Source organism: Corvus moneduloides, chromosome W, assembly GCF_009650955.1.
Source record: "Corvus moneduloides isolate bCorMon1 chromosome W, bCorMon1.pri, whole genome shotgun sequence".
NCBI lineage: Eukaryota > Metazoa > Chordata > Aves > Passeriformes > Corvidae > Corvus > Corvus moneduloides.
The window spans coordinates 16,805,304-16,829,162 of record NC_045510.1 but is presented as its reverse complement, the minus strand read 5'-3'; the positions used below and the strand labels follow the sequence as shown (position 1 = coordinate 16,829,162).

The following is a 23,859-nucleotide window of genomic DNA, read 5'->3' as shown; positions in this document are numbered from 1 at the left end:
CCATTGGCTCCACCCACTGCCAAGACTTCGTATCTGTTGCTGGTTGGTACATACAAGGAACTGGGGGGGAGTGATAGATATCCTGATGACACAAGTCACCAGAGACCATGGCACCTCCTTCTTCAAGGTGCTGTCAGCTTGCTGTTGATGCTCTTTGTCTGGTAGTCCTTGGAGGTCAGTGCCATGGGGCCCTAGTATTACTTCTTTCAAAGTCTCGAATAATTAGCTATTTCTTGTTCCCCCTCCCTAATACAGCGTAGCGTGCTGACTTCCTCCTTCAGCTCCTCCAACCGCTGCCTGAGTTACTCCACCTGAACACACTTTGCACAGGTGGAGCTTGCACCCTCCTCCACCCAGAAGTGTGGGGTACTATTACCGCTGTCCTGGGCCCTAGGGTATATCACCGTGTCCCAAAGCCATAGGGAGGAGGAGGAGAGAAGATCTAGCAGGCAGGAATTGTGCAGCAAGATTGATTTCTTTATTTATTTTACAAACTCTTTTATAGACTTTTTTCTTCATAGTCTAATTGGACAAAGGATCAGCCACCCCTTGGGGTGATTGGCTAAAAATCCTAAAACATCCATTGTCAAAATATTTTTCTATTATACCATAAACAAGACTTTTCAAGGTTGCAGGTGACTTGGTTGTTTACATACTCTGCTACCTCTTCTGTGAGAGAGAAAAGTCTCTCACGGACTTAGAAAATAGCAAGAAAATCCTCACTAGCAGCATTTTTGTACCTACAATTCCCCCTTTTTGTTTGATAACAACTCTACTATTAATCCTAAATAGAAATTTGCATCAGTTATTAATTCTAAATATGTCCTTAAGGCTTTGACTATCTGACTCCATAACAAGAAATTTAAAGTTCTGTCTCTGCTTGCGGAAGGACCATCCCAGTCTCTGCTTGCAGAAGGACCATCTGCCTGATGGTTGACATCTTGGTCATCATCAGAAGAGTCATTAGGCTGATGATCTACATTCTGGTCACCATTTGCATGGTTGGTGTTCTGGTCATCATTTGGAGGTTGCCTGTTCTGCCTCTGGTGCCGCAGGTCAGGGCGAACGCATTTTGCAGGTAGCCACCGTACCCCAGAATCTGTGGAAACGCAAGCATACCCACGACCCCAAACGATAAGCTCATGCGGGCCTTCCCACTAGTTAGTGAGTAAATTCCGTACCCAGACCTTTGCCCAGGGCAGTTGTGTCTTGCCTGCAGACTGCAATGAGAGAAAATGATTCACAATAACAGGATTATTTGAATTTTGTGGTACTGTAAGGTGATTAATTGAATACAAAGCTTTTGCTAGTCGGCTCTGTGGGGTTTCTCCATGCATTCCCCTTTTCTGTTTGTCCAAAACACCCTTCAAGGTACCATGAGCGCGTTCGACAATGGCTTGGCCAGTAGGAGAATGTGGGATACCAAAGGTATGGTCTACACCCCATAGGTGTAAAAACTGCCGTGTCTTCTCCAAGGCGTAGGCAGGACCATTATCGGTTTTCACAGAAGCTGGCAGGCCCAGGACTGAGAAAGCCAATTTCCAATGGGCAATGACATCACGGCCATTCTCTTCAGTGTGAGCAGCAGCCCACATAGCTGAGGAGAAAGTGTCAATAGACACGTGCACATATTTCAGCCGACCAAATTCTGGGATGTGAGTTACATCCGTTTGCCAAATCTGCAAGGCTTTTAGCCCTCTGGGGTTTACCCCCGCTGGCAAAGGCGCATCGAGTCCGTGACAGTCAGCACAAGCGCTGACAATGTCGCGTGCTTCGGTTGGCGTTAAATGAAACTGCTTCTGCAGGGTATGTGCACTTTGATGGAAGAAACCGTGCAATGCCTTGGCTTGTGCAATTTTGTCAGGCTGAGGCCCTACCCACGCAGGGTTGGCCAGCATGTCAGCCCTGGCATTGCCTTCTGTTAGAAACCCTGGTAAATTGGTGTGGCTTCGAATGTGCAGAATGTAATACGGATGCACTCGAGCCTGAATTGCAGACCACAAGGTTTGCAACAGTGGAAACAGAGCCGCACTGTTCACCTCCTTCAGAAATGAACAATCTAAGCCTTGGGTTATATCTGCTACATAAGCAGAGTCAGTAACCAAATTCAAAGGTTCCTGTGAGAATCGCTGAAAAGCCATGGTAACAGCCCTTAATTCAACTTACTGAGCAGAGCCTGACTCGTGATCCTTCAGCACCTGCCATTCCGATCCCTCCTTCCAAGTATCAACGGCTTTCCCAGTTTTCCCTGAACCATCCGTAAAGACGGTGGGTCCTTGCACTGGCACTCGACTATTTCTTGGCCGGAAGGAAAGTATGGTCGATTTTGCCAACTGCAGTAATTTATGACTGGGCAGATGGTAAGTGATCTGCCCTGAAAAGTTTTGCAGCGCGCTTTGCAAAGGAGCACTATGGATGAGGCTCCACTCAAAGTATTCCTTTGAGATCGGAATGACAATTACTGCAGGATCTGCAGTCATCAGTTGCAAACACCGTTGCCGGCATTTGATTATCAGAGAAGCGACCAATTCAAACACTGTGGTCACCGTCCTTTTTGGCTGGTGAGGCAAAAAGACCCATTCTAGGATATGCAAAGGATCAGGCCATTGTGCATTCCACTGGCCAATGATACTTGTAGGATGGAGGTCTGGAATAGTAATGAAAACAGTGATAGCAATGGAGGGATCCACTCGATAAACCTGACGAGCGGAAACAGCCCGTTGGACCTCTTGCAGCGCTCGTCGTGCTTCTGGAGTCAACTCCCGAGGTGAATTCAGATCAGGATCCCCTTTTAATGTATTAAAAAGTGGGGAAAGTTGCTTTGCAGTTAGACCTAAATAAGGTCATAACCAATTGATGACACCCAGCAGTTTCTGAGCATCATTCAAGCTTTTAATCGAATCCGGGAATCGCACCTCTTGGCGTTGGATAGTTTGGTCCAAAATTTTCATTCCTAAATATTTCCAAGGAGGATGCTGTTGAACTTTCTCCGGAGCTACCTCTAATCCATAGGCATGCAGAGCAGCGAGCAGCTGAGGCTGTATTGTCAGCAGCTCGTCCCGGGTGGACGCTGCCACCAGGATATCATCCATGTAATGGTAGCAGCGTGCATCAGGAAACTGCTTGCGAACTCCATCTAAAGCTTGGGCGACATACCACTGACAGGTAATTGGGCTGTTCCTCATCCCTTGAGGGAGGACCTTCCATTGGTATCTCTTAGCAGGTTCAGCATTGTTAATGGCAGGCACAGTAAAGGCAAATTTTGGTTTGTGATCAGGATGCAAAAGAATTGTGAAAAAACAATCCTTTAAATCAATTATCAGGATGTCCCACCCCATAGGAATCATGGTGGGAGAGGGCATGCCAGGCTGCAATGCCCCCGTACCTTCCATTACTGCATTAACTTTCCGGAGGTCCTGCAATAATCTCCATTTCCCTGATTTCTTCTTAATTACGAAAACAGGAGTATTCCAGGGGCTAGTAGAAGGTTCAAGGTGCCCCTGTTGTAACTGTTCCTGAACCAGCTGATGAAGGGCGTCTAACTTCTCTTTTGGTAGGGGCCACTGCGGCTCAAAGATTGGTGTGTTAGTCAACCACCGCAAAGGCAGTGTAGGATACTGTGCGCCCTTACGCACAGTGACCCCTGCTAAAAATTTGTCCCAATCTGTACGCCCCAAGCTGCCAACACGTCCCGTCCCCAAAGGTTAAGGGAAGTGGTAGCAACATAAGGCCTAATTGTAGCTGTGTGCCCCTCTGAGTCCTTCACCATCACAGGCTGTTCGCTTAAATAGCTCTGTGTGGTTCCTCCTACTCCTGCGATGGCCGATCCCACAGGGGCTAGAGGCCATGAGGGAGGCCACGCAGAGAAGGAGATGACAGTTACATCAGCACCCGTATCAATCAAACCTCGAAGCTGAGTCCGGGGTGGACGGGTGTTTGGCAGGATCAGGGTACATGTCATCTGTGGCCTTTGGTCAGAGATGTCTGCAGTCCAGAAGGCCTGTGGAAGTCCTGTAGATCCACTGCCGCTATATTTGTGAGTTGGTTGTTCTATCCTGGGGACACAAGACTTAAAAGGCACTAATTAAGTATGGCAGGTCTTTTCAGGAATAGTTACAGGGAGTTTTTGCGTGGAGACCATAGTGCAAATCTGACCTTTAAAGTCAGTGTCAATAACTCCTGAGTGCACTAAGATTCCTTGATGGGAAACGTCAGGTTTTCCCACCAGCATTGCACTGGATCCCTGGGCTAAGGGTCCATATGCATCCAAGGGAACCTTATAAATACCGCTAGAGTCTAAGACGACTGCGGCTGCGGTGTGGACGTCAAAGCCGTCTGATCCCTGGGTGCTGTCTCTAGGGTGGCTGGGTAGGCCTGTGCCTGTACCTGTGCCACTCTCTGGGGGAGCGACTGCATCGGAGAGCAATTTCCCCTCCTTGCACCCCGGCGGAAGTTTCCCGACAACGGCCAACCATCGGCATGAGTCAGGGATCTACAATAGTCTGAGCAATGCCCTGGCCTGCCACACCTCTTGCACTGGGGAATCGCTGTGTTCGCTTTTTGGCTCGGCTTAGGCCGCTTCAGTTTTCTCGCCTGTTTTGGTTGCTTTGGTTCACGACCAGAAGATGTGTGAACAGGCTGCAGGAACGCAGCCAAAGCAGACCTTTTCTGGTTCCCAGATCCCAGCTTAGCGCAGGCTTCGACCATGTCTGTTACCTCAGGATCCCCTGGCAAGGCATCTATGATTTTTCTGCACTCCTCGTTTGCATTATCTCTCACTAACTGCCTTAAGAACATCTGCCTTAACCCGTCATCCTCAACCTGCTTCTCAAGAGAAGCAGTGACTTTCTCTACAAAAGAGAGGAATGACTCTTATTTGCCTTGAACTATTTCAGTATAGGAACAGACAACTCTATGGTTTTCAACAGGGCAGCCATGCCGACCTGTTGAGCTTGCTGCAGGACGCTAGAGGACAAAGTACCCTGTAGGCTGGGATCAGAGAAGGGGCCAGTCCCCATCAAAGCATCCATTCCTGCTGTCCATCTAGGATCAGCAGCAGGGAGCTGCATATTCCCTAATGCAGCCTTGCCGGCCAGATTTCTCCAGGTTTTCTCAAAAACTGTAAATTGTACAGGTTGAAATAGGATTTGACCTAAGTGTCTGATATCAAATGGAGAAAGCAAATCTGTATTTATCACCCTTATTATCTGCATAACCTCAGCAGAACCTAGCCCATGTTGTGCCACCTTGGATTGCAGGTCCTGGGCAACTTTCCAAGCAATCACCTCATGCTTATCACGCTTGCCTGAATTTGGGAGAGCCTTATACACTGGGAAAGCTTGGATCTCCCCTTTTGGGGAGTCACTACCATCCTGAACTTCTGGCACAGCCTGTGGATGGAGTGTAACAGCTTCTCGGTTACCCCCAGAATCCTCAAATCTATTTGGCATTCCAAGTGTTTCCAATAACCTCCAGTCACCCTCCTCCAATGCTCGCATCTTAACTGACTCTAAGAAGCGACTGTAGTGGGTCGGACGCACTGTTACCGTGCAGTCCCGAAAGGTCCAGGGGCGAGACCGGCGCAGCCTTTTCCTTTGCCGCCCGGCTACAGCCGCCTGATGACCTGGGGCCAGAACCTCATCTGCCTCACTGCCTGACGATGAATCATCAGGCAAAGGCAACTCTGGGGTGCTGGGAGCGAACAGAGATGGACGGAGAGGGGCACTTTGGCTAAGTTCGCTAGAGGTAGAACAGACAGCACAGACTGCAGTTGTCTGCGCTGCAGTTTGAACAGCAGCTTCTTTACGGGATGCCATCTCGGCCAGTCCCGATCGAACCGGTACTGGAGCTGCTGCCGCCGTCTCTGGAGCAACAGCCGCGCCCGGTGCCGCACTTATCTCTTGCACTGCGGCATCGTTCGGCGCCGTCTCTGGCCCTTGCACTGCAGCCGCGCCCGGTGCTGAGCTCGTCACTTGCTCCACGCTGGCGCTCGGTGCTGCTGCCGAAACCGCTGCTGTTTCTCGCTCCCCGTCCGCGTTCGGCGCCGCCGCTGCTTCCGGGTTTTCCCGCGGCAGCGCTACTTCTGGGTTCGCCGCTGGCCGCTTCCTGGTTTGGAGCCGCCTCTCCCGCGGGCGGCGCGGGCGGTGCTGGCGGCTCGGGCCAGGCGCACCCTGCACGGCAGGGTGCCTCTGGCATCCTCAGCAGCTGCTCTTGCAAGCTGAGCAGGTCCTCCAGCTTTCGGGATATGTTCCGTAACTCTGTCAGCAAAGGCAGATGCTCTATTAAAAGATCGATGGCTCGGTTCTGCAGCGATGCAGAACAGTCCAGCGCCAAGGAGGGACGCGGACCACACCCAGGCAGTCTCAGTGCACTCACGCCCGGTGCTAAGCCGGCTAAGAAGTTAGATCCAGGCAATTTTGGCTCTCTTGGTGCATACGCAAACGGGCTAGGAGCCACTCTGGGGGTCCAAGTTGCTAAGCCGCTAATTTGTGGCCCTGGATAAACCGTGGCCGCCGCCGAGCTGAGCAGCAAGGAGGGCTGCGCGCCCTCCCGCTGCCCCGACACCCCCGCCTCTGCCGGCGCGGGGTCCCTGGGGGCCGCAGAGTCCTGCGATTGTGCAGGGTGAGGCGGCGTAGGCTCTGCCTGTGGAGCCGGGGGGGATTTTCCGGATCCACCATCATTTGCCCCGGAAGCCCGGTCAGCGGGGTCCTCCTCGGTCATTCCTCCGTCACTCATCAACGAAATAGGCGAGCCAGCTCTGCTGCTACAGTCAAGGTCTGTCAGCAGAATAAATAACGAACACCAGGTTTGATATAATTCTAATGCTGCTGGCTCCCCAGATGGGAGCTCGTGTCGGACAGCACAGCCAAGTTCCTGCCATAAGGCAAAGTCCAGGGCAGTATCTCTATCCATGGAAATCCCTTTTAAGGTAGCCCAATCTAATAATTCCCAAACTGAGTTCTCAGGAATGGAGGTGCGCAATATGCTAAACACACCTTTCCAGACCATTACCACAGCGTCGTTCTGTGAGCCGCTGTTTGCCATTTCTCAGTCCTGTCGGACCTCCCGGTCCCGGGGGGGAAGGGAAACAGCGTACCTCTAGAGAAATTCGGCTTGGCTCGCAGCAGCAGGACACGCCAGAGAGTGCAGATCATGTCGGGCAGCACCAAATATTACCGCAGGCCTAGGCCCTAGGGTATATCACCGTGTCCCGCAGCCATAGGGAGGAGGAGGAGAGAAGATCCAGCAGGCAGGAATTGTGCCGCAAGATTGATTTATTTAATTATTTTACAAACTCTTTTATAGACTTTTTTCTTCATAGTCTAATTGGACAAAGGATCAGCCACCCCTTGGGGGTGATTGGCTAAAAATCCTAAAACATCCATTGTCAAAATATTTTTCTACTATACCATAAACAAGACTTTCCAAGATTGCAGGTGGCTTGGTTGTTTACATTCTCTACTACCTCTTCTGTGAGAGAGAAAAGTCTCTCACGGACTTAGAAAATAGCAAGAAAATCCTTGCTAGCAGCATTTTTGCATCTACAGGGTACAGACTTTACAACCCTCCACCTGGATGGCAGCTTCCCTGACAGGAAGCTCTTTCTGAGTGGCCACTTCCATTCATCCCAGGCTAGCCTGAGTAGGCAAATGGTCCCTGGCTGCTGCTGAACACAGCCCTCACCAGGTCTCTGCCACCATGCTTCCGACGATCCCAAAGCGCTGCCTAATAAACCCTTCTAATTCCCTGGAGTCCTCAAACTGCCGGGTATGTTTGCATAGCCAACAGCTAGTTGGGGTGACCATCAGGGCCACAGCCTATACCTGTGGGTGAGCAGATCAGGCAGCAGCCCGACAACTGGTAGAGTGTGCTGCCTTTCTCAGGTGCTCTTCCACGCAAATTTCCACACTGCTTCTCTCAGATGACACTCTCTGTTTGCATGCCCTGCTTGCATCGCTCCTGGTTGCCAGAGCTCCCTAGGGGCTGGTTATATGTGGCTTCCCAAGGTTTGAACTGGCCATGGGGACAGCTGGCACCACCCAGCATCTACATGTTGTAGATGAGGTACAGAGTTGGGCATATATAGCACTGCTAGCTAGTATGCTATATAGTTGGGCACAGTATAGTGCTGCTAGGTTTGAAGTAGAAAACGTTGTAAAAGCATTCATCTTGAGTGAAATAGGAATGTAAAAAAGCAGCACATGGCTTAGCAGTGTTGCTTTATACTGGTCCTGTTGAACACACTGGCAACTTTCCATCAGTTGAGTGCCTACTGTGTATAATATCTGATAGTGCGGATCCTCAGACCTGTGAGGAGAAATGCACTGTATCACTGAACACTTCTGTGTAAAGTGACAGAAAGACCTGATCCACTAGTAAATGCTACCATGGATGTGACCGTGTGTGTGAGCAAAAGTTGCAAGTCCTTGGCCTGTTCCAAATGTATTCAGGAAAACCTGAATCAGTGTTGGCTAGTTTTGCAACAAAGTTCTCATGGCAGTCATGGAAACTCTGCCCTCGTGAGAACGACAAGAAAAGCCCTATAATTTTTACACCTGAGGTACTTTTACTATGAAATGAATTCTTTGCATGTGGAAACAAGCAAACTGAGAAACAAATGAAAAGCCTGCTGATGCAGGCATGCATTGTTTCCAAAATTATTACTATGGCTCTGACTCTAATCAATGCTTACTCTGGTCATGTGACTTCAGCAGCAGCTATATGGTATGACTGCATGATCAGACCTTGTCTTGAAATCTAGCCTGCTATAGAGATACTTTAATGGACTGCAAATTGAAGTAATTAACTGGTGAAAAATGGCATACTAAGAGAGAGGCTGTTTGAAAGACTCTACGTGTCTCTCTAATGAAATGGATTTCATTGTTTTACAGGCATTTTTAACTGCTGTAGGAGACAAGAACCGCAGGGCTGTCCTTGCGTTGGAACATATGTTTGCACCAGTGTTGGATGGAGCTGTGTCCACTCTGTTTGGAGTGTTAATGCTTGCAGGATCGGAGTTTGATTTTATTGCCAGGTAAACCATTTGTGTGTTTTGAATTTTTTTTTTTTTTTTTTTTTTTTTTTTTAATAAAAATACGCACGCTTTTAATATTTAGACATTTCAGTGTATCTGTCATTTTATTACCGTGTATGGTGTGTCAAGCATGCTTTTACATCATGGTCCTGTTTTCCCAAGGAATTCTATTAATTCCTTGTCACATGCTGGACATAGTAGTATTTTCATTGCTGGTATTAAAATCTGTTCCAGGAAAATCTGACTCCCAGCATGAAAGGAAACAAAAATGGCCCTCTTTAGCAAAGTTTTCTAATCCTGAAATTAAGTCAGTTTGAAGCAGCTAGTATTGTCCAATATTAGCTGGATCTTACCTTTAACCTTCCAGATATAGGTCAGGTCTTCCAGATTTTTCATATGCACAATGGTTTGCCTGGAAAGGACACATGAAGTCAGCCCTCTCTGGGCCTTCTCTTGCTATCTTTATATGAGGTTTACAGCAACTTCTAAATGGGTGAGAGGAAAAGCCCTGTTTGGGAGCTAGGGAACTATAAGTATGAACACAGAACTTCATGTTAAAATTCTGTAAAGCAAAGTCACAAAGGCTCTTCTGTTTATAACTACAGGCACAGTTTCTCGTGAATTTAATTAAGACTGTGGATTTGTCAATCATGAGAGGAGAGCAAATTTTTGAGAAGTACAATGAAACAGAACCTAAGCCATTCCAAACAACCAGTGGAGCTCTGCAAAATCACTAATCTTAGAAGTAACACAGATTCTTTGTGGCAAACTGCAGCACAAAAAAACCAATTAAATCATAGCCCTAAAACAGAACTGAGGTAGAACTGGGCCAAATTAAAATGCTTTGAAAGATGACTTAACTGCTTATGTAAACATCAACTGGATAGGGATTTAGACTTAGCTGACATCCATTTGACAACAACTACAACAAAACATCAGAGGCAGGAAACGAGAGAATGACTGCTAAATCTCATCAGGATTTTTTGTCTATGTATGCAAGAGATTTCACAGAATCATTTAGGTTGGAAAAGACCTCCAAGATCGAGTCCAACCTTTGACCGATCACCACCTTGTCAATCAGACCAGAACACTGAGTGCAATGTCCAGTCGTTCCTTGGACACCTCCAGGGATGGGGACTCCACCCCCTCCCTGGGAAGCCCGTTCCAATGCTTAACAACCCTTTCCATGAAGAAATTCTTCTTGATGTCCAACCTGAACCTCCCCCGGTGCAGCTTGAGGCTGTGTCCTCTTGTCCTGTCACTTGTTACCTGGGAGAAGAGACCACCCCCCACCTGGCTACAGCCTCCTGTCAGGGAGTTTTAGAGAGCAATAAGGTCTCCTCCGAGCCTCCTTTTCTCCAGGCTAAACACCCCCACTCCCTCAGCTGCTCAGATTTGCAGAAAGCAGGGCTTACACTTAGGTCTAAATACATTAAACTTACATGGGGATTATTGCTATACAGATATTGCATGCCCTGAAATAGAACTTGGGGTTTTTTTCAGATCAGTATATTTTATTTTATTTTATTTTATTTTATTTTATTTTATGTGAAGAAATAAGGTAGAATTATTATTTTAGGACCTGATCTTGTAAGGGATAAACACACTGACATATAGGTTGCTCTTAGACTTAGCCTAAATTTTCAGGGGTATATGTGCTGTGCTACTTTCCTACTTAACAGATAAAAGATTCGGCAAACATGTCTTTGTATCATGGCAAATGGGAAACTATAGCAGCCCTTCATTCAAAATTTGGAGTGGATATTCTCTTAGTATATAAAATGAGCATTTCAACTTTCCAGCTTCTTTTATTTTACTTTTTTGCCCATCAGGTTCTTGTTTTCTAACACAATCTGACTTTAGTTTGCATTGTTTAGAAAACAAAATAAAATATCAGAGACTGAGCATTGTTATACTGGGTGAGGATGACCCCAAACTTCCATAAGGGATAGATTAGTCCAACAGTATAGAATATTAAGTAAATTAACAGAAATTGTATATACCATCTGGTCAGAGCTATAATGTTCTTGGTTATTCTAATGTTAGATGTTTAGAGTAGCACCTTTTTGTGAGGTTGTCTGGAAGACAATTTCCCAGCACAAGTGGATTATTGGTATGTATGGGATAATTGGGCATTTGACCACTATAAAGATGATGGTCGAAAACAAGTACGAAAACCGAGGAAGAACTTTAACTGCAGCAATTGTGAGTAATTTAACCGAGACACTTGCAGAGTTGGTCTCTGCACCACCTTATACTTCTTCCTTTGTATCGCTTGTTGCTTGCCCCCCAATTGCCTTTGCTGTTCCCACTGCTTCTGCTGAGCTTTACCCCGTGGTTTCTAATATTATCCCTAATCCTCTTGCAACGGAGCCAGTGGTGGGAGTGGGGGTGTGTATGTATGTGTGAAATGTTCCTCCCCCACCTTCAGTGTTACATGTATACATACATCCATCACCCCTGGAACCCCGGGGATTTGGTTATGTGGGGAAATCAAATGTCCAGGTTAAGGGAAGGTACAGGTTGATGTGCATCATTATTTTCCGATATTTGTTCAGAATATGATCCATCCTGGGTCGATGTTGATTTGTTGTTGAGGGAGTTGTTCCATCCAGACGAGCAGGATAAGATAGTTGTAAACAATGTGGAATTAACCCTACAGGCAGGGGGAAGTCAGACTGCCTGCCCTCGGGTTGATCCTGATTTGGCTTGTAATAATCAAACAGATAATTGCCAAACAGTGGCTGCAGATCTGATAAATGTGATTAGAGCTTGTGAGGAGATAAGAGTAAATTGAACTAAAGTACAGGAATGTAGACAGAGGCCAGAGGAACACCCCAGTGACTACTGGGGAAGATTGCAACAGGCTTTGTTGACCTACAGGGGAATGACTCTCCAGAATTTTAATAATGAATTAGCAGCGTGTTTGTGGCCCAAGCCACCTCTGACATCTGCAGCTGTTTTAAGGATCACACGTTGGGGTGGCAAGGAAAAAATTTGAAAGATATTATATTTCCTGGAGATTCTAGACTTGTACAATGTGTAAATGATTTATTTCTTGACAGCAAGGCATACAAAAATTGTTTGAAAGATACTATTTGCCTATGTACTGCTTTAGCAGAAAAAATGACCACCGTGCATCTCTTTCTAAGCTTCAGTTGTGTCATCAGGAAGTAAAATATTTAGGATTTATATTAGCAAAAGGAGAAAGATTAGGAGACCCAGAATGGGTCCAGGCTATTGTAGAAATACCTAGACCGGTAACAAAGAAACAATTGTGAGGATTTTTTAGGCGCAGTAGGATATTGCAGACTCTACTTACTGGGGCTAAGGGAGTTGAGTAAACAATTGACAGAAGCTACCAAGGCAGAGGAAGTGGAGCCTATATGTTTTCTTCCAGAGGAAGAAAAGACCTTCCATGCTATAAAAGGAGCTTTAGTTTCTGCTCCGGCACTGGGATTGCTGGATTACTCCAAGCCCTTTGTGCATGAGAACAAAGGAGTAGCCAGCAGAGTCCTGTGAGAGACTGGAAAATTGATGTCTCGAGACATTTTGGGGTGCACGTGTGTGGGGGAAGGGGCAGGTCGAGCCTTGCCCTGGCGAGGTGATGCACTGCCCTGCACATCCCCCACCCCCCTAGAGCCAGTATCCCAGGCTGGCAGTGGCTGCCAATCACTGGCACAGTGGAGGCCATGCTCCACACCTGCCTCTGGAGCCCCTAACCCAGTTCCTGAGTGGCCAAATGACCAGAAGTCCCACCTGGGGGAAGGGCCCAGGAAGGCCAAGGGGTATTTAAGGCTGAACACAAGGCAAGCATACATCTTGACCCTACCTCCTCTTGGAATTTCTATCTGAACACCACTGGAATCCAGGAGTTGGTAGCTATATGTGTGATTTCTATATCTTTTCTGTCTTTTTCTTCTTCTTCTAATTCCCTCTTCTTGGAATTTTTGAGTAACTTAAAATTGAACGGGCTTAGAGTTTGCTAAGTTAAATTGGCCAAGTTAATGCTTTGAGAAGTGTTTCATGTTTATTGAATGCTGCTCTAAACCTTTTGCCAAAATTTCTTTGATTTTTTTAAAGTTGCCAGTAAAGTTCTTTTTGTTGTTTTGACCTCTTGAGAATATCTTGTCGGTATTTCTCCCATGCGTCTAACTGGGAGTACATGAACAACTGTAAGCCCTTTTAAGTGTCTTGTCGAGTGAGGTTGTTTGGGGCCTTACAAGTCCTTACTCAAAAGCTAGGTCCACACTGCTGCTCTGTGGCTTATTACTCAACTGAACTGGATCCTGTAGCAGCAGGGAATAATTCCCTTGTCAACATGACAGCAATAACAGCAACTATCACGAAAAGGAGCAAACCATTGGTTCTGGGTCACCCAACCACTGTGCGTCCCCCACATGAAATAGAACTGATTCTTAAAACACATGCTACACAAACATCGTCCCCACAAAGAGCACATCCTTATGAATCAACAGTTTTAAAAGCAGACAATATTACTTTGAAAAGATACGTTGTTTTGAATTCGGCAATTTTATTGTCTCTTCCCTCTGATGGTGAGTTGGATCATGATTATGCTGAGGTAGTGTTTCACTCCAGCCAGCTACGGGAAGATCTGTGAGATCACCCTCTAGAGAACTTGGATCTAACCTTGTTCACCAATGGATCTTCATACTAGAGGAACGAAAAATGACACACAGTGACATGCAGTGGTGAGAAACTTAGAGGTACTTGAAACAGAACCTCTACAATCCTTGGTGAGTGCCCAAGGAGTTGAATACACTGAATTAACAACATGTCCCTGATGGGGACATAATCAATGAGTGACTATTTATGCTGATTCTAAATACACTTTTGGAGAGCGTCATGCAGCATCCGTGCTATGGAAAGAATGAGAGTTCATTACCTCAGCAGAAAAGAATATTTCTAGTGGAACTGAAATCTGAATGCTATTGGAAGCTATTAAACTTCCAAGGGAAATCGCTTTGGTGCACTGTCCAGCTCATACCAAAGGCTCCAATGAAATTGAAAGAAATAATAAGATTACTCAAACTTGTAGTCAGATAGGTTTAAAAAGGCCTGAAGTTTAGGAACAGTACTATTCTTATTTTGTTGTAAAAGTTACGGGGAAAGACAGTTGGTTTCATCACTCACATGTTAAATGAATTTCTTAAGAATATCAGTTAAATGAATGGCTTACACTGATGCAGAACCCCATTAATCCTGCAGTATGGTCAGCTTCAGTTATTTAGTTACGATTGCATTTCATGTCATCCTAGAAGGTGTTCTAATAATTGTTTTAAGGTATTTGGGAATAATATTGACAGGGTTTGAGTAAGGGAAGTATAACTAGGGAAGCTGCCTCCAGACACATAAACTGGTGTGACAATGCAAAGTATTGATAATTTGAGAATAACATCCAGATGAAATACATTCGTTGTGCTCAGCCTGTTTAGCTCTAATTGTATAGCCTTTATATTGATTATATGTGGGAACTTGTGATATTGATACTCTTGACAATCCTTGGATCCTTTTTTAGTAATAGTTTGTATATCCAGAATGGGTGGCGACCCTAATAGGTCAATCTCAGAATAATATATTTCCTGGGTTTCTTCCATTGTTTGACACTTTTTGTTAATAGTATAGCAGCTAACTCTTATCTGGCTATTGCCTCCATACAAGCAATATCAGACCAACTAAAATGGTGTTTCAAAACTGAATGGCTTTAGATTTATTTTTAGCCAGTCAAGGGGGTGCTTGTGCAGCTATTAATCTTGATGTTTCTATTTCAATAACACAGGCAAAGTGTTAACGAATGCTAACTGTTCAATCATTAGTCCCCCATTTACAGCCAGGCACCCTAAAAGATTAGTGGGAAACACTGTTCAGCAATTGGGGGATTAATTCTTGGTTATCGAGCCTATTAGCCACTCCTATTAAGATTTTACTTCCTGTAGTTGCTATGCTGTTATTGTTCTGTTGTATTTTTCAACATGTTCAGACTTCTTGATGAAACATTATACTTAGAAGCATGCAAGACACACCCTTCTTGATGACCCCTTATAAAGCAGGTATGCTTATAAAAACAAGAGGGGACTGTTGTGCAATTTTGTATACTACTTATAAAGAACTTGTTAAACATAACTTGCTTAGCATTAATAGCTAAATTTTCTGAAGCCTTAGGCTGCAAGCCTAGATATCCTGAACTTTTACCTAGTTTAGTAAAAGGAGGCCACAGAGCCAGTTCACGATGAAAGATAAGGAAGCAAGGAAGGCCACTCCCCCTTCAGCAGAAGCTGCAACCTCACAGATAAGAGATGGCCTGCCTAGAGACAATTAAGAGAACCAATGAAGAAGACCCCAGACCTAAATATTATATTATTGGACCAATCATGTGAGAGTTGGGAAACTTAGACCGTAAGGGTATAATAGCCCAGGTATTTCTTTGTTCAGGGTCCCTCTCTGGAGGCACCCAGCTTGAGCTGTTTCTACTGCTGTACCATTCAAATAAATTACCTTTCCAGATTTAAAGCAAAATCTGCTACAGGATGCCTAGGGTAGAGAAGTGTCATTAACAACATCATTAACCAAGATAGGCAAATCTACTGGCTACAGGAGACAGATCTACCTTATTCTGAGTTGTTATCAGGTATACTTTCTTCACATTCGAGATCTTGCAGTTCTATAATTTGCACTTTAGAATTTCTTCTTTCATACCACACATCAAAAGGTACATGGGGGTCCTCAAATGGCCCAGGGTCAGATTCATAGTATCCCTTGTAGGGTGGAAAGCTCCCTCCCCAGGAGTTGTGGTTGTGGATGATAGAGTGGACAGCAACAGTCACTGAAGCTGAGGCAGTCACAGTAGTAATGGGGTGGCAGTAGACTGGTTCTGAGCCACTCATGGCACCAAACACTGGGCTTCTTATGTTATAAGAAAAAGCCTTGTGACCCAAGCAACCCCTATTGCTAGGTCCTGTATATCGTTCAGCAGAAATTTCAAAAGTGTCGCTGCAACGGCAGTAAGGAGGTGATTGCAGACCTTCCCTTGTTTCCCATTTCGGTTGTCTGCCCTGATGCTGTGAATGTTGAATGCCAGCCTCTGGATTCAACTGAATTCTGGGACTTGACTGATACATTGTCTCTGGCTGAACCACCTGAAAGGGAGACACATGGTTATGCCTCTGACAAAGCAAGGCAAACATATGCTACACTTCCAACATACTGCTTCATCTTTTCAAAGGGATGGATATCTTAACTCATTCAATAAGCAGAACTGCAGGCATTCGTAAAAGGCTCCACACAGCGTACATATACAGTAAGTTACTGGGGTACTTTGTACAGACTGTAGGAATCTGTTTCTGGATTTCTTTAAAAAGTGTGAAGCACAGGGGCCACATCAATCAATAAACTGTGTCCAACTTCAAATGTGACTGTGCTTGTACCTATTTTTAGGCCTCTGATGAACAAAAAGAAATTGACACTGCAATTCAACATACAACATCATGGGGAGCAGGAGATGGAACTTTTTACATTTTCTTTTGAAACCACAGTTATGCCAACTCATTAGCAAGATGGAACAGATACAAGATTTGACATAACCCTGAAACTGTTGGTTTTTTTCTTTCTGGGCTCTATAAGTCTTTCTCCCCAAGTGAGCTGTCCAGAGAAGAGGTATATGAGATGGTGACACACATGGGACTATGTGGAAGAGATTTGGATATTTTAAACTTCTTCCCACTTTCTTTCCTGGAGGTCACCCACAGCAGTCATTGAATAAACTAAAATTTCTTTTGTGGCTGATGCTAATATGATGCAACAGCAATTACATATGCTGAAGGCCTCAGCTTTGGTACCATAATTTTACCCCCAACTTGATTCTAAAGGAAAGCCTTCACATCCTGTCTACAAGTGCTCCATATTTTGACACAGTCACAAAGCATAATCAGCCAGCAACATGAAAGAAATATTATAGTCTTCCCTCAAAAATAGATTTAAATTAAAAAACCCCAACCAAACAAAAATATTCTTGCCCTCCCTCCAGTCAATATGTGAGCTACTTACAGTGGATCTTGCAAAGACAGGATTCTCAGTGGCTTCAATAATTACTTGATTGACTGGTGGCAGAGAGCCTTGAATAGCCTCATATTGATGGAGCTCTTTACTGATGCCTGCATTTTGAGAGCTGTACTCAGAACCAGAGGAATCTGACCCATTATTTGTGTGCCCAAGTGGCAGTGCAAACCTCACAAGGCTGGGAGGTGGCTCAGAAGATGGAGTAGATAATTTGTTTTGTCTACTGGCTGGAGAAACCTGATAATGACAGTGATAATTATAATTACAAGTATTCGATATCATTCAATTAGCATTACCCTTATTATTATTAGCACTTAATAGAAAAAATCTTTAGCCAAATACGCCTTTTCATACCATGAGAACATTAGCACTAGTTTTCTGATCAACACCTGTATTACAAGAAAAAAATGCATGAAAGAAAAAGAAACATGATCTCCATCTCAGGAGATGTATGCAAATAGGATTATACATATTTCTCTATGTATCATTGTCTCAGCAAGTGCATATCTATACACAAACATGCACACAAACTTATAAATATAGAAAGAATTCTTGGCCTTGCCTTCCTCTTCAGCATACATTAATCACAGAATCATTGAATGGTTTGGGTTGGAAGGGACCTAAAGATCATCTAGTTCAAACCCCCCTGCCATGCACAGGGACACCTTACACTAGACCAGGTTGCTCAGACCCCCATCCAACCTGTCCTTGAACACTTCCAGGGATGGGGCAGCCACAGCTTCTCTGGGCAACCTGTGCCAGTGCCTCACCACCCTCACAGTAACGAATTTCTTCCTAACATTTAATCTAAACCTACCTTCCTTTATCTTAAGACCATTCCCCCTTGTCCTATCACTACATGCCCTTGAAAATAGTCCCTCTCCAGCTCACTTGTAGGCCCTTTTAGGTACTGGAAGGGTCCTCTAAGATCCCCTCTGGAGCCTTCTCTTCTCCAGGCTAAACAGCCCCAACTCTCTCAGCCTGTCTTCATAGGAGAGGTACTCCAGCCTTCTGATCATCTTCATGGCCCTAAGCTGCATGATTTCATAAATGATCTCAAATGTGTATGTATAGTGTGGTTCAGTGTCTAGCTGCAAAGAGTAATGGATACACATACTTGAAATATATGCACATATATATGTATATATTGTTTGAATAAGGGACAGGCCATGTATACATCTAGGAATATAAGAAATTATGCACTTTTGTCAAAACTCTTTTATTAAAAAACTGTTTTATTTTACTTGACCACAGCAACCCTGAAACAATCGAGTTCAAAATCTCTATTGACAGGAGGAAAAGTGTTGGAGAATGGTTAGAGGATCAGGGACATGGATTATTGATAAAGGGTACAAATTAATAACAGAACTGTACAAGCAAAAGCCTGCACAAGAAAATGCCTCCATGAGAAAATGCCTGTGTGAGAAACAGGCCTGAGAACCAAAAGGGAGTTTTAAGGAGGCACAGTCCTGTGCTGATAAGATATACTGACCATGAGAAGGGAGGAAGATCTTTGATCTCTCAAGTCAAAACATAAATAATAGAAGCTTGCCAAATGTAGTCTTTTATCTAACCCAATTATGTAGAAGTAAGAATGTGCTTTTGTAAGCTTAAACCAATCAAGAACTGACAAGCATATATACTGATACTATATAAGTGCCTCTGTATTGCTAATGAACGAAGCTTGCATTATCAATCACATTGATTGTCTGCATGTCTTCCCCCGCCGAAAGTCAGCAGAAAAGTGCCAGCAAAACTTCAACCCTGGACATGAAAAGAGCAGACTTCAGGCTGCTCAGAGAATCAGTAAATAAGGTCCCCTGGGAAAATGCTTTTGCAGGTGCTGAGGTCCATCAGTGCTGGTCACTTTTTAATCTCCACATCCTAAGGGCACAAGAACAGGCAATTCCCAAATGTTGGAAGTCAAGCAGGCGAGGCAGAAGGCCAGCTTGGCTGAACAGGGATTGTCTCTTGGACATAAGGCAAAAAAGGAAGGTGTATGCTCAGTGGAAGCAAGGTCAGTTGACATGGGAGGAATACAGAGATGCTGCTGCCACTGCAGGAAGAAAATTCATGCAGCCAAAGCTCAACTGGAGTTGGAGGTGCCAGTAATGTGGGGGACAATAGAGCTTCTTTAAATACCTTAATAGCAAAAGGCAGTGCAGAAATTACATCGGTCCATTCCAGGATGAGGATGGTCACCTCACAAACAGGGACATGGACAAGGTAGAGATGTATAATGCTTTCTTTGCCTCTGTCTTCAACATGGATGATGGACTAAAGGGGGTCCCAGTGCCCTGAGCTGGAGGCCCATGGCTGTGAGAATGATCAACCCCCATTTGACCCTGAACTTGTGTGGGATCTGCTGCTTCAGCTCAATACCTATAAATCTCTAGGGACTGATGGGATTAATCCGAGAAGATTTAAAAGAGCTGGCTGATGTCATCGCGAGGCCTCTCTCAATGATTTTTGAACAGTCTTAGGAATTTGGAGAGTTCCTGGCTGACTGGAAGCTGGCGAACATTGTCCCGATTTTCACAAAGGGCAAAAAGGATGACCCTGGAAACTACAGGCCTGTCAGTCTCACTTCAGTGCCTGGTAAAGTCATGGAGAAGATTATCCTGGGAGGTATTGAAAAATACCTAAAGGACAATACAGTCATTGTTTACAACCAGCACTGCTTCATGAGGAGAAAGTTCTGATTGTCAAACCTTGTTGGGGTTCCCCCCCCCCTGTGGTGTGGGGTCCTGGGGGAGAGGACCCTGGGCTAGAAGGCACGGGGTTTCCCTACTCCTTGGTGAATCCCATTCCCCATTGGTTGTTTTGTGTTCCCCTGCGCGGGGAAGGACCCTCTGGTCCCATGATTGCTACAGTTCTTCTGCAGTCACTGGCCATGCGGCTGAAAAATAAACATCTCTAAAACATCTACCAATAATCGGTCCATATTTCTTTTCCACGGGCCTCGCTGTCTTATACATGTTGCAGTAATCCCCGCTGCAACAAAACCTGATTACTTTTTATGACAAGGTAACCCACCTGGTTGATCAAGGGAAGCCAGGTGATGTCATCTTTTTGGATTTCAGTAAAGCTTTCAATACTGTCTCTCCCAGGATCCTTCTGGACAAAATGTCCAGCACACAGCCGGATAAACACATCATGCGATGGTGTCCTGGGTAACCCTAAATGTTATTGTATTCCATATCTATCTATGCCCAAAAATGGTTGCTGTCTCTTTAAGACTGCAGACAGAAATGGGGCTGGATGGCATGCCATAGTCCCTTTAAAAAGCCGGAGCAGTACAGCAGACCTCTTTCTAGCCCTGTGATCTTTGACTCGGGCAGAGTCTCTCTCTTGGTTTTTGCCATAGAGCTGAGGAAGCGCAGGCGGAGGCTTTCGTTTTGGGTTCTCTTTTGGGTATTTTCCCCTTTTTGGAGAAGGTGTGTTCTGTGGTCTTGGACTGCCTTGGGGCAAATTCCAGGAGTGACTGCCTGCAGTTGTGGCACCAAACCAGGAAAGATTGGAGCAGCCCCACTCCATGAGGTCCCCAACCTGCCAGCAACGCCCAGCTGAAGCGAGAAGGCACCAAGTGGCCCCAGCCTGCTGCTTCTGCCAAGAAAAAGGCAAACTCCCTCCATGAGTTCTACCCTTGACTGAGTGCCAGCCGCCTTTCTCAATGGAGCTGCTGTCACCGGAGAGATAAGAGGCGGGGAAGAGCTGAGGCCCCTTTCCCTTTGTCTTTTGAGCAACGCAGGCATCTGTGGGGGCTGCCATCTTGGAAGGGAGGAATATTCTGCCATTTAAAGTTTCTCTTTGTTTCCGTGGAGTTCGTGATGATAGGAAAGATGTGTGCTAATGTCTTCACAAACAATTCCATGGGTGAGGGTATGGGTGTTAATGCCTTTGAAATAGGTCTTAGTGTCTCTACTAACTTAAAGCCGCAGGTTTCTTACAGAACCCAGACAATTTGACTCCTGAAATAAACAAATGGGTCCACACAAGCCTGAGTTTCTGAACTTTTGGGAAAATGACATGTTTAAGGGGGGAATATGTGGTAGGCGGTTCAGGAAGGCTGTACCTTCCTAGTACCTCAGCCAATGGGGAAGGGAAGAGGGGAACATCTGGCCGGGAGTTTAAAAGGAGGCTGTGTCCTCCAAAACCTCAAGGGAGAAAACCTCACAGGCGTATGTCCCAGTGGACTCTCTCCCTTTATTTCAACAAAGTTGCAGGACTCCTCTGTCCTCTTTATGGACACTGGCTTTTCACAGTGTGATTTTTCCACGCAATGAGATTTAGCAATTTTGTATCTAGTGATTATTTACTGTTATTTTTTGCCTGTTGCTGCTTTGCTTGTTAGTAAACTGTTATTTTTTTCACTTATATTTACTCATATTTTGTTTCTCCTTATTGGTGGAAAGGGATTGGTTAAAACAAAGGAGGAGAGCTCATTTTAGAGTGTTCCCCTTAGATTGTGTTAAACCAAGACAGATGGGTGAGGAACTGGTTCATGGGTCAGGCACAAAGGGTTCTAATGAATGGGGTGACATCAGACTGGCGACTGGTAGCTAGTGGGGTTCTGCAAGGCTCCATCTTCAGCTCTGTGCTCTTCGACATCTTCATAAGTGACTTGGACACGAGACTTGAAGGGATACCAAGCAAGGTTACAGATGATACAAAATTGGGAGGAGCTGTTGACTAGCTCAAAGGCAGAGACCCCTTGATAAATTAGAGGGCTGGGCAATTGCCAACCATATGAAGTTCAATAAGGGGAAGTGCCAGATTCTGCACCTGGGATGGGGCAACCCTGGATGTATGGAAAGACTGGGGAAGGAGATGCTGGAAAGCAGTGCCATGGAAAGGGACCTGGGGGTCCTGGTCGATGGCAAGTTGAATATGAATCAGCAGTGCCCTGGCAGCAAGGAGGGCCAGCTGTGTCCTGTGGTGCATCGGGCAAAGCATCGCCAGCCAGTCAAGGGAGGTGATTGTCCCATTCTGCTCTGCACTGGTGTGGCCTCACCTCAAGTACTGGGTGCAGTTTTGGTCACCACAATACAAGAAGGATATTGAGCTATTAGGGAGTGTCCAAAGGAGGGCAATGAAGATGGTGAAGGGCCTTGAGGGGAAGCCATACAAGGAGCTGCTGAGGTCACTTGGCTTGTTCAGCCTGGAGAAGAGGAGACCGAGGGGAGACCTCATTGCAGTCTACAACTTCCTTGTGAGGGGAAGTGGAGGGGCAGGCACTGTGGCGATCAGTGGCAGGACCCGAGGGAAGGGCCTGAAGCTGTGTCAGGGGAGATTTCGTTTGGATATTCAGAAAAGGTTCTTTATCCATAGTGTGTTTGGGCACTGAAACAGGATCCCCAGGGAAGTGGTCACAGCATCAAGCCTGACAGAGTTCAAGAAGCGTTTGGACAACACTCTCAGGCACATGGTGTGACTCTTGGGGATGGTGCTGTGCAGGGCCATAAATTGGACTCAATGACCCCGGTGGGCTTCTTCCAACTCAAAAAATTCTGTGATTCTGTGAATACTGTATTCGGTGTATGTGACAAGGTTTTCGTAGCAGGACAGGATGTTTTCAGGGGTGGCCTCTGTGGGAAGAGGTGAGGGGCTGCCATGTGTTTGACAGAGCCAATTTCAGCTGGCTCCACAACAGCCCCACTGCAGGCCACAGCCAAGCCAATCAGTGAATCTGGTGGTGCCTCTGTGAAAACATCCAAGAAAGTGCAGAAATCATCAGACACAGAGGAAAACATTGTGGTTTAGGCATGGTACTAAGGTCAGAGAAGGAAGAGAAGTTGCTTCATGGTACTGGAGCAGATATTCATTGCAGCCTATGGAAGACCAATGCTGGAGCAGTTATTTTTTTCCTGAAGGACTGTAGCCTGTGGGAGAGCTCACACCAGAGCAGGGAAAAAGTGCGAGAGGGGAGAAGGAGCAGAGAGAAACCACTATATCCTGAGAGTAATCTCCATTTCCCGTCTTCCTCTGTGCTGCTTGAGTGGGCATAGGGGAATCTGGAATGAAGGAGAGAAGTTGGGCATGGGAAGGGGGTAGGAAAGGCATAGTTTGTTTCAGTGTTTGTTTTTGTTTCTCACTACCTGAATATCTTTTAATTGGCAATAAATTAAATTATTTTCCCCAAATTGAGTCTCTTTTGGCCAAAAGAGTAATTGGTAAGCAATCTCCCTGTCTTTATATCAATCCATGAGCTTTTTTATCCCTTGTCCCACTGAGGAGGGGGAGTGAATGAGCAGCTGAGTGGGCATTTGGCTGTTACCCAAAGTTAACTCACCAGAAATACTAAGACCCAAAAAAAAAATACATCCCAAATATTGTGGGAGACAGAGGAGTAGAAACTCCTGCAATTAAAGGAGGTTTTGATTTACAACCCTGGAAGAGATTAGGTCTGGCTTAATTGACAGAGATTTGTGGACTTTAAGCAAAAGGATTACAAACTTGTGTTCCTATCATTATAAGTAAAATTGTACACTGGGTGTTTTGGTGAAGGGTTTTAAAATATAATAGTGTGATTTTATATAGTTTAAGTTAAGAATGTAGATGGTATAAGAGAGACATCTGTGTGTACATGACATGAGAAGTTATTGGTCAAGACATAGCTGCATTGCAGTGAGAAGTGCCACAGGTGATAGGTCATTAATCTAAAACAAAGTGTCGTTTTAAGTATCTATTGGATTAGAAAGTTATAAATTATGATGTAACTTTAAATCTTGTGACTTTCGCCATTATTC

At 45.3% G+C, this 23,859-nt stretch overlaps 1 protein-coding gene across 1 annotated transcript in view; it reads right to left on the bottom strand.

Moving 5' to 3' along the window:
- Positions 1-15,663: 15,663 nt before the first annotated feature.
- LOC116437427 (protein patched homolog 1-like) overlaps positions 15,664-23,859 on the bottom strand; it is a 261,983-nt gene continuing 253,787 nt past the window's right edge. Inside the window, exons 22-23 of the mRNA XM_032095080.1 lie at positions 17,099-17,347; positions 15,664-16,191 (exon numbers count right to left, since the gene is read on the bottom strand). Of these exons, the coding sequence (XP_031950971.1) occupies positions 15,664-16,191; positions 17,099-17,347 (777 nt within the window). The remainder of the gene's footprint in view (positions 16,192-17,098; positions 17,348-23,859) is intronic.